At 35.7% G+C, this 11986-nt stretch overlaps 1 protein-coding gene across 1 annotated transcript in view; it reads left to right on the forward strand.

Annotated features, from left to right (window-relative positions):
• KCND2 (potassium voltage-gated channel subfamily D member 2) overlaps nucleotides 1–9023 on the forward strand; it is a gene marked incomplete at both ends in the record, with an annotated part of 466944 nt that extends 457921 nt beyond the window's left edge. The window contains 4 exons of the mRNA XM_082845995.1: nucleotides 2765–2860; nucleotides 3944–4036; nucleotides 6938–7185; nucleotides 8846–9023. Coding sequence (XP_082702121.1) covers nucleotides 2765–2860; nucleotides 3944–4036; nucleotides 6938–7185; nucleotides 8846–9023 — 615 coding nt within the window. The remainder of the gene's footprint in view (nucleotides 1–2764; nucleotides 2861–3943; nucleotides 4037–6937; nucleotides 7186–8845) is intronic.
• Between the last annotated feature and the right edge of the window lie 2963 nt (nucleotides 9024–11986).

Here is an 11986-nt window from a genome sequence, read left to right on the forward strand (position 1 = left end):
CCCAACTCATAGGCATTTCTCTCTTCCTCCCAAATCTTACGTCACTTGCTATCTCTATTCTCTGTTTGGCAATTCTGTTTGACTTTATTTTGACTTTTATCTTTTTATGAGTATTATCTTCTTAGCCAAAGCTTAATATATCTTGAGAGCATTACCATGTCTTGCATTTTAGTGCCTTATACTTATTTCCATTGTTTAATCTACTATTTCTGGTATTCTGGTTGAAGGCCAGCATTCAGCAGACATTTGGCATGCTGTGCCACAAGACCAAGTAAACCAATTAAGTCATATAGTACTGTAGTAAAATGAAAGAAAAGTCGTGGCTGAAACTGAGATGGGAGGTTCTTTTTCTAACACAGTACATGACTTAGCTAAATAGCTATTCTGTCTCTAAAACAACTGTTTCTTTTTCCCTAAACTTAGAACTACTTCTGTGGTAGTGGTTGCCATAATATGTAGGTTTTCCATTATGGAAAATATGTCATTTTCCTTTGTTGGACAGTATTTTTGGGTAATGTACATGTTTCATTTATGAAAGAAAGTAATATTTCCTAATACTGAGGCTAAATGCTTGGAGAATGACATAGGTGAGACTAGTAACTATGATATAGGCAATATAATTGCATGCAGTGGTTGCAAAAAAATAAAAGAAAGAAAGAAAGAAAGAGGAGGGGAAGGTTGAGGGAGGAAGGGAACCAAAAAAGGCAAATATATATTTGCTGGAACATTGAATGTTCCAGGAGCCCAGTGAGACTTTAGGACTGAAGTTTCAACAATACCCCTTTCTGGAAACCCAATGTATATTTATATTACTTATTTCTGAATTATTACGTCAATTCTAAGTCATTTCCAAATGTGCTTGTCACTTCCCGTTGTTTTATTGAGTCTGTTCTGAAATCCTGGCTGCACCGTACAGCTTGAAGTTAAGCATTTTCTACCTTCCAACTTCATTCTCTAGTACTATCTCAGTATTTTGAGTCATCTAAACACTATCGTGCCAACCAAGAGCGAAACTTGTCTATTTTTCCCATCACTTATAACTATGATCTATGTACAGTTTTATTTTAACCTGGAATCAGCACACACGAAGAAGAAATTCACAGAGGAAGAGAGAAGGGACGGGGTTGAAGCCAGATGATATCTTAATGCTATTCTGCAAGCTTCCAACATCTCGGTGCTACTGTCAAATGCTGTGGGTGTGGGTAAAAGGGCACCTTGGTACAACTGTGGAGGGAAGTTTGGTAAAACCTATCAAACAAAACAAACACACACACCCTTAGATCCAGGAATAATGCTGCTTCTAGAAATTTGTCTTGCAGATCGGCTCATCATGACGTTCCAAGCAGGCAACATTTCTTGTATTAGCAAAAAATGCCTTAAAAGTTAATTGTGGTTGGCCTGCTAGCTAAATGATGCTTCTCATTCGTACAGTGGCATATTACACAACCGTAAATAAATGAGGTGGCTTTATGTAGATATGGGAGGAGTCCCACTTGTACTAAATGAAAACAGCTGAGTGCAGAAGAGTGTGCAGCATAGTCTCCTGAGTAAAAATGTATGCGTATATACATAGGAATATATATTTGCTTTTATATGTCTAGAATACTTCTGGTAAGATTCTCTAGAAATATTGCCAGTGGTTGACTCTGAAGAACAGGAGTAGGTAAGTCCAGAGAGACTTACTTGTTTTTCATGTACTATTGTAGTCTCAAAATTTTTGTCATATGTATATATTCATTCTCCATTTAAAAAATCTAGATAATTAAAATTGTTTTATTAAAAAGAAGATTCCAGGGCTAGAGACTGAGATAGTCTTCCTCAGGGTTGTTTAGAAAGGGAAAAGACGGAGTCATTACAAGTAAGTTCTTACCCAAGCCACTCCAGTTTCTTCCTTACATACACTCGTTATATGTGTCACACGAACAGAATGGTCACCAAAATAGTGCTTCCCAGGAAATGAAAACCAGACTCATACCATGACAGTCTGGGGCAGATATACAACAGCAGTTTTAAAGTAGAACAGAATATCAGAAGTCCAACCAGTAGACAAAGTGGATACATTTAGGGTAGTGGTAAATTTTTTTTTTTTTTTAGAGAGCCCATGTTGTACAGCGTCTACACTGGCCAATTTAACAAAAGAATTGCAAAAACAGAATTTGATATTTGAGGATGCAGATACAACTGAATAGTTTTCTTTAAAGGAAGGACTGAAGGAAGGGAGAGAGGAAGGAAGGAAGGAGAGCGGGAGGGAGGCAGGTAAGAAATAGAGAGGAGAGGGGAGGGGCGGGGTAGGGAAGAGAGGAGGAAAGAAAAAAAAGAAAGGCAGTAGCTTCCTGGAACTTAGTTACTAAATTTAAAAGAACATTAGTTTAAATGAAAAGAAGTTGGCTGTTGGTTTGCTGGGTCTTCATTTCATTAAGTAACTCAGATTGGGATAAGTGAAAATATAAGCCATACTGCTATTTTTCTCTTGATACAATTGACAGAAACAACACTGAAATAACGTGATCTTACTGTAAAGACTTAATTACAATTCTTAAACGTATAACCCAACTCCAAAGTAGTTCATCCATCTCACTGATAAACGTTAACTAAAATAAAGCACTTCAATGGTGAAAGTTTACTTCTCAGTAGTTACATGTGAGAAGCTGGCATGCTTTTAAAAATATGTGTGCCGACAGTAGGATTATGTAAGAATGCACTCAGTGCTTTAAGAAATCCAGTCATAGATCTTAATAGGACATTGCTTCTTCTTCTCTTACAGAAAGCCAGACTGGCCAGGATCCGGGCAGCTAAAAGCGGAAGTGCAAACGCTTACATGCAGAGCAAACGGAATGGCTTACTCAGTAACCAACTGCAGGTACGAGTCAAGCATTTCGTTTCCTTTAATGTTCAAATTATTGGTGCAATATTGATTTAGTTCTACTTAACCATATAATTTTATTGTGGGTAGTTGCGAAAATGGCTATGAAACAACAAAGGTGTCATCTTTTAATAACCTCACTCTGTACCATCTTTTCTCTTTTTTTTTTTAAGAGGAAAGAAATGTGTCTTTTCTAGAACTATCCACGAAAATTGTTTTCTAACAATGGCATCCCAGGCGGAATACAATGACTGTGTATGTTTAGTATACAGATTATGGTTTATAATACCATATTTGCACAAAAACAAACCAGGACTCCTTGGATAAATAGCCAATTCCATGCCTGTCGCCCTGGACCTTACTGGCTGGAGGCTGGAAGCTGGGCTATGAAATATTGCCAGTGAATCATGATTCCTATTCATGGTCGGGCAATATTTCTGCACTATCTCACAGAAACTTGGGAAAAGTCAAAAATTCTCAACGACTCAAATACCTAGGTTGTTTTTTTTTTAATTTCAAAATTATGTACGCTCCTTAAAGTTCATTTGAGTGGCGATGCGACGGCGGGAGAGTTGACATCTGTCTTGTTTTACTTCTTACTGAAGAGGGAACACCATTCTGTGTTATAAAGTTCACATGGTATGAAATATAATTTGAGAAACTTTACTTTTACCTCAAGACTCTCTTTTAATTTTTAGGATTCCAATCATCTTTACTTACATAATAGCTTTTGTGTACGTAAGCATGAAGGTGGTTTCAGGATTATCTAAGTACTAGATTAAATATTATTATCCCAGGCTTTCAAAGGTAGCTGGGAGATGAATGAGTAAAAGAAAATTAAATTTTCAACTCATGGAGGCAAGTCTAAAAGGCCAGACCGCTAATTTGATGAAAACGTAAATGCTGATTATCAAACTCAAAAGCAACTCTACATTTGATCCATTTTAGTTAAAAAAATAAATAAAATGCTGCCATTTAATCTCAGGAAATAGGCCAGATCCCTCTGTGGAAATATGTGGCTGAGGTTCTCATTGTTTGCAAATAAAATAGAAAACGCTTCTGTCTTCTCCCTGTTAACAGTCCTCTGAGGATGAGCAAGCCTTTGTTAGCAAATCCGGCTCCAGCTTTGAAACCCAGCACCACCACCTGCTTCACTGCCTGGAAAAAACCACGGTAAGGAAAAGGCAGGACTGGCTGCCCCTGCAACTCAGACAGTAATCCCATTGGTTTTTGTGAATATTTAATGCATCCAAGCACAATTTCACCATCTGCATTACTGCAAAATATACTAAAACCCAAAAAAATCCACAGTAATTGAAATTACTTTGAAAGACTGTAGTGACATTTCAACTTAGAAAGTATTTTAGAGACTTATTAAAATGTTTTTATCCTTAGTGGTAATCTTAACCCTAGGCTAAAATATCAGTTTAATGCAGATGGAAAGCTGTCTTCCAATAGCTGACTGCAAGTCCTATAGAATATCTTCTCCTGATTCTTAAAATGCTGATTAAACAGAAATAAAAATAATGAAGTTTAAGTGTTCCTGACATCTGGATAAAGGGGATAGCAATAGTAATAACAAAATAGAGAATAACTGAATATAAGCATTTCTTTCATTCACAGGTATAATAAACAGAGATTGATCATAAAAACTATCTGTTCTCATAAGAAAATGACGCATTTAATTACTGGCATACCCCTTGGGGCTGAGGATTCAGTCTGCCTTTCTCCACTTGTAGGCTCCCAGTTGGACCGCCTCTTTAACAAAGGCATCTGTTTTCTAGCTAGCTTGTCAAAAGGGATCACAGTCTGTGACCACAGAGCAGAATAAAACTTTCACCGTATTTGAATCAAGTCTGCTTGTTCACTCACCAGAGACACATATTTGTATTCTCAATTCTGACATACTGTCCATCCACTTATTCATATACTTATATAGTCTTTCAACCAACATGTATTACTTGTCTGTTACGTGCCAGACAGTGAGCCAGACCCAAGATACACCGTGAAGTCAGGTATGGCCTCTGCCCCCCTTGAGCCTGCAGGTTTGGGACAAAACATGGATGTTACTGGAGAAGGACAACTAGCAGGGGAAGCAAAAATGGGGCCCCAGTAGACTGGGGGCAAAGAGGGTGGAGCCAGAGGGTACCAGATCAGGCAAAGCTTCCTGGTGGAACTTGAGTTAAGAACCACAGGACCAGTATGAGTTAGTTAGGCAAAGAAATGAAGGGGCTAAAAGTTGATGTAAGCACCTGAGGAAGACTGGAACTTAGCCTAAGAGGAAGTAAGAGAACTTGAGGGTGGTCAGAGGAAAGAGGGTACCATGGCACAAGTAGAGGAGGAGAGGAAGGCAGTGGCCAGATAACTTTGTGTTTTGGAGGCACGTAAAGAATTTTGATCTTTATCTCGTAATAAATGGAAAATTATTTGAGCGCTTTAAACAGATTATATTAGTATCTTAAATAAAGATCTATACTTTATTAGGATAACTCTTTGAAAGTTAAATGATAACAATAATCAAATGTATGTATCCCTGTCTTTTTCTTTCTATTTCCATTTTTTGACTATTTTACCGTTTAGGGCTTTTTTAATCAAAAATTATTCAATACTAATTAATATAGTTTAAATTGAGCTACCTACAAAAATATACCTTAACCAGCCACAGAATGACTTCTTCCCTTTCAATCACTGATGAGATAAATTAGAATGTCACGCCTTATGACTTGTATTATGTATGTGAAATGTGCATTGTAATAGAAGAAAACAGATTGTGACTCCTTTGTGAGCTGTATTTTTTTCTATAAAATTTAATATTTAACATGAAATTCTGTCTCAGCTGATCATATTATCCTCTGGACTCTAAACAGAATGTTAAACTTCATTTACTTCAAAATGCTTGTCTCAGCAAAGAAATGGCAAAATGAGTAACTAAAACAGTATTTTTCCTATTAGCCAGTAAATTCCTTCAGTTGTTTTACTAATATTTTAGGATGAGAGATGATTAAGTGAAATTTGGCATGGACAAAGCCTTCTATTATAAGGCTATTCCCACCCACACAAAGAAAAAAAAAAGTAATTGAAGATATTCTCAGTAGTTCAGACCAAAAATGTTTTCCCTTATGTTTCTGAGGTAAAAGTATAGCATAGGCAATTTAGGAAGCAATTCTTTATTAAATATTTTAAAAGCAGATTTTACACTGTGTTTCACTAAGGTGTGGTATGTGAGATGATGTCCATCACTGTTGGCTTCTGGGTTAGAGGAACATAGACAGAGATCATGGGCCCAGCCAATGATGTATCATAAAGATAAGAATGTAGACCTCAAAAGTTCAGTGCTAACCCCTTCTGGGTCAAATATAAAGTGATGCATTCTGATAAATTTATTTTACTTATTGAATAAGTCTTATTTTACTTACTTAATAAGTCATATTTTTCTATATACTGGGAATATTAGAGGAGCATCTAAAGGAATGGGAATTGTCTTAGTTATCTCATTTTCTAATTAAAAAATATTTTCAATCCCATGTGAAAATATTTGCTAATATATAACAGACAATCTGACTTGGAACATTCTATTAAAGTAGTCTCTTTCTCATAACTTCAGTCTGTCAATTTGTTTAAAAATAAAGTACATGTGAATTTACACATTCCCCACGGGTATTATCTATATTCATTTTTGAGGGTTTCTAATATTTAGTTGATAACTTCCAGATTTTATATTTAACTTAATAAATGATATTTCAAGGTAAAGTTAGTCTATAAACGGATACTAAATCAGTCTGTGTATATCAATCTCAGGGTCTAACTAGAGAGATATTATTTTCACACAAAGGCCAACAAGAAGCTTTGATATTCTAATTATCATGAAAATGATATTTTTTTTACCCATAAGATAGTGTAAATGTACGTGGGCATATTTCATTTCTAAAAAGAAAACTATTCAAATCTTTTTTTCAGAGGTAAAATGTGATAATACTGTCTGTCAACCATACTTCAGGAAAAACAATAAATACATTTTTTTAAGTTAAAATGTGTTCCTGTGCTCTCTTCACATTTCTTACCACTATGGAACAGAATCACGAGTTTGTGGATGAACAAGTCTTTGAAGAAAGCTGCATGGAAGTTGCAACAGTTAATCGTCCTTCAAGTCACAGTCCCTCTGTCTCTTCACAACAAGGCATCACCAGCACTTGCTGTTCAAGACGACACAAAAAAACTTTCCGCATTCCAAACGCCAACATATCAGGAAGCCACCGAGGCAGTGTGCAAGAACTCAGCACGATTCAGATTAGATGCGTGGAGAGAACCCCGCTATCTAACAGGTACCTGAGATTAATCTGTGCGCGTTAACACACCTGTGCTGCTTCTCAGAGCACATCTCCACCTACTGTCATGTTGCCACCTCTGTGGCAATTAAATCCTAGTTCCTCGGGTCTAGAATGAAACAAAACTGGTCTGAAACAAGTAGGAAAATTAATCTACTGTAATATTCACTAAGAGTCAAAGGTGTAGCTGAATCAGTACTAAAAGAATAGAAAGAAGAGAAGAAGGTCAGGCACACACAAATGTATTCTTACCTCTTCAACCTCACAACTTTTTCTTGAGCAGATACCTCTACACTCAGGAGTCCCCTAAGTCAACACACATGGCCTGAAATGATAGTCAACACAAGCAAAAGAGACAAATTAAATTGACATTGATATGATTGAAAGGTATTCAACAGCACCCAAAAATATTCAACATAGTTAATGTCACAGTGAAAAATAAAACTATGCCCAAAGGAATCTTTTGAATCAGTATACAGTTTTGATCATAAAGGTATTTGGGGCCTCAACAAACACAAAACTCAATCCAATATCAAAAAAAGATAAGCAAAATGCTGAAATTGTTTACCTCTGGCGAGTTTGTGGACAATTTAAGTGAAATTTTTCTATTGGTATTTTCCCTTTGCTTCTGTTTACGTGCTACTTGTTTTGACCAAAATCATACATGTGTAATAATAAGTATGAATAGTACATTTCAACTAGATAAATCATTATAAAGATCAATTTCTGTCCAAAGAATTTTCCTTTGTTCTTCAAATTAAAAAGCTTATCTTTTCAGATTAACAATCTATTAATTCAGTGCTACTTCTTTGTTGGCATCCAACAGTCTTTGTGGAAAAAAATCAGATGTCTCTGGGATTAAATGGAATATTATTATTCCATTATTATTTCATTGCTCCAATATGAAATGTTGGAGCAATGAAAGATTTCTGTCTCTAAGATATTCTACCTGTATCTTGTTTTACATTTATTCCAAAACAAAGTAGAAAATGAAGAAGTGTTTATAAAGAAAATCTTAGCACAAACATTTTAATTAAGTTTTCTATGGAAAAAAAAGTAGTTTAAAGCTCCTATGTCTACCCTCCTTACTCCTACCCTCCTTCCCCCTCCCTACACAGAGTATATAACTCATGCAAGAATACCACTTGGGGAAATGTTTAAGTATTAGTAATGACTAACTTGAGTTCTTAATATTTGGCTGTCACTAAGTTGAGAGCCTTAAGGGCCTCATATATCCCAAAGAGACAAGGTAGTAAAGAGATTCTGTGGGCAAAAGAATTGAGGTTTATCCACAGGGTATGTCCCTTTCATGATGGTATCTCAAACCTCTCAGAGGTCCTGTCTTAAAGAAAACTATTTTACTTTGCTCAACTTAGGCTTTCCAAAACTCACCTGCTCTGCATTTTTGTAGAAAACACTTTGAGAAACACTGATTGAACCAAATTCAGCTGGCTTTTAGACATTCGTTCGATGTTAATGCCCTAATGTTCACGTTAATTTATCTTAAGGTTTGGTGTTTCATTTTTTTTAATCTTGGTGATTGCTTTTAGCCATTTAAAATGTTACTTATAAACATGAAAACATGTATTCCTCCGTTATTGGAAAGAAAATTTTAAGGAAACAACTCACTTTCTTAAATCTATGTTTTCCTCATCAGCCGATCCAGTTTAAATGCCAAAATGGAAGAGTGTGTTAAACTAAACTGTGAACAACCTTATGTGACTACAGCAATAATAAGCATCCCAACACCTCCAGTAACCACCCCCGAAGGAGATGACAGGCCAGAGTCTCCTGAGTACTCAGGAGGCAACATTGTCAGAGTGTCTGCTCTCTAAGACAATTGGAATCAGGTCCAAGAGAATTTGAGCCCTGGCTGTGGAAAGAATCCCAACGTGGAAGAAAGAAGAAACAATAAACGTTTCGCAGATGAAAACAACAAAGCAAGGACGTTGGTAGTGAAACAAAGACAAAGTTTCCAAACTTGAAGATGGAAATAAAACCACCAAAAGGCATTTCTAGATGGAGTCTAACCTGTCAAACTGAGAAATAGTCTGTGGCCCTTTGACTTTGTGAATGAGCACAATGAAATGCCGCCTATCGATGCTTCTTATGACCAGAACTCTTTTTTTAATAAAATAAATAAAATAAATCTTTGAACATAATGTTCCAGTTGAATGCAAAACAAAAAAATACGGAAAACATTTTGATAAAAATTTTTCCTGTTAAAACCATGAACATTGGCTATGATGAAGATTATTATTACACATTTAAAAAAAAAAACCTCATACAACACGTTTGCATTGACTGAAGGAAACCATCATAATGCATGCTAGAATTCTTTGGAGCCGTGATCTCAGTTTCCTTACGTTGTCTTCAGAATCGGCATGATAAACTATAATTGTAGAAAGAGGGAATTTCTGTGTACTTACAACAAGCTGATTGTTCATGTTCCATGGTGGGCTGTGCAAATAAACTCCTTTTAGAACTGCAGTATTTCTCATGGGGATGCTCACTAGTAAATCTAAAGTGTTCAGATAGCTCAGTATTAATTATTGTTTTACCTTGCACCTAGATACTGTTACAACTGCAATAATTCATTGTACACCTGTTGTATCAGGAATCAGGATTTTCTGTTGTTGTATTTCCAGATCTTCTTAGATACAGTAAGAGCCACATTCCATAGAAAAACTTCTCGTGTCGCCAGGTTTTAGATAACTTTTTAATCCAAAACCCTTGTGCCGTAAATGTTTTTCTGTAATATTCTTTGGTCCACTGTATTCCTGTGACAGTGCATCATTTGTTCCTGTATTTCTATAGCACCTTTCTATTGGATTTATCATCATCAGCTGGACTAATGTTTTGTAGTTCAAAGGACTTTCCTACTTTTGTATTCTCCAACAAGTTATCTTATAAGTAGATTATCATCATCGTCAATCCCCTTGTCAAAAATCAGGAAAAAAAGGAGTTGACATCTATGAATTATCTCTAACCTTTTTGCTGTTATGGAAAAGCCCAGATACTGGATATATCATTGTATGTTTCATGAAAAGAATTGGCTGGGATTAGCATCACAGGATCAGTGATCCCAGAATCTCACTTGATGTATTATTTATTTTGCTTTAGATCTCGAATACATTTTGAGAATAACTAGCGTGAATTGAAATGCAGAGATAAACTGGAGTGCTTTATGCAGCAATATTTGTTGAAAGCATGCTTTCTACGCCACTGGGGAAGGCAGCACAGATTTGTCTCAGAAAGGTTCCTGCATATTGCAAGGAGCAATTTTCTCCTCTAAATCAGGAGGACAGGAGTTTGATGATGCAAAATTGAGCTCTATGTACATTTAACTGAAAAGTCTTGATATCTTTTCACCTTTAAAATATATCAGCAGACATGTCTGCACGTGACAGTGTAAAAAAGTTTTATGTCCAGTGAAAAGTTTTGTTCATTCCAAACCACCACTGTAAGGAATAAGTTTAGCTTCAATACATGGAAAGAGTTAATAATTATCCCTCTACTATAGAGATTTTAAAATGCTTATCATAATTTATCATAAAGAGGAAATAATCCAACCATTTTCAAGTAAAGCCAGAAATTCTTGCTTCCCCTTTCTAGACTAGACTAGCTTCCAGAACAATGCTGTGCGCACAGTAGATTTATAAACACTTGCTGAGTGAAAGTCAGATAAACTCTACTATCTCATGGGAAGAACTGGCTTTATTCCTAGTATGTCTTTTTAAAAGTTACTAATCTTCCTGAAGCGTGAATATTAATAATTATATTAACACCTGCCTCATGTCACTTTATGCTTCTAGAGCAAATATATAGTGAAACTTCTTTGATGGTATTTGTTGAAAAGCTTTTTAAAAAGTAGGCTAAAGAAAACTCAATCAGGAATACTTAGGTCTTTTGATTCCCAAGGAAAAGTTCTATTTTCATGTTCTTAATATTACACTTAAAAATGCAGTTAGATTATTTCTGTTGCAATTCTGCCTCCTTTTCGACTTATCATTTATCCAGAACTATTAATTTCTTTAGACTTTCAGAAAAGAAAAAAATTTTTTGGTGTTTTAGGTGATTTAAAAATATACTGTGTTGGTGGTGAATGACTATTGATGACTGTGTTAAGTGCATCTGTATTGTAAGTGAAATGTAATTATTTCTGTGTGCCATATGGAGTAACCAAGGTCATTGTTTTTGACAATTTTGTTTGAAATTCGTATATCTTATTTCAAAGGATAGCATAATATCTGCATTATGCTGGGAAAAATAGACCTTTGGAAAATACTTAAATAAAACATGTGCATGCTTGAACAGGACATGGTTGACTGTTGCCCTGTTTTTTGTAGACTTCTTTCCTTTCCAAAATCTAGGGTGTACTACACTCTTCATACATATTTTGGAGAAGCCTGTAACATGGACAAACTCAAAGACCCCATCGATCGTGTGTGACACAAATCTACTCTAAATGGTGGAGATAATAATTTTCCGCCAACAATGGGAATTTAGGCAGAGACTTCAATAGAGAAGTTAATATCATTTAAAGATAAAAGAGTGCCGCTGCTTTAAATAGTCATTTTTGGAAATATCTTGGCAACTACACCTCCATAGCTACTAACTATGATAATGTAAAGCGTATTGCAAGGTTTTACTGGTTTTAAAAAAAGATAGTCGGGTTAAAATCAGTTGTATTTTATATACGATATTTTCAAGTAGAATGCTTTCTACAATGTGTGATCCACAGTTATTAGCCTGTTCCCTAAGCGCCGCTTGCCTCTTGCACAGTGTCGACCAGAGA

The sequence above is a fragment of the Leucopleurus acutus genome, assembly GCF_964270905.1.
Source record: "Leucopleurus acutus genome assembly, chromosome: 9".
NCBI classification, from domain to species: Eukaryota; Metazoa; Chordata; class Mammalia; order Artiodactyla; family Delphinidae; genus Leucopleurus; species Leucopleurus acutus.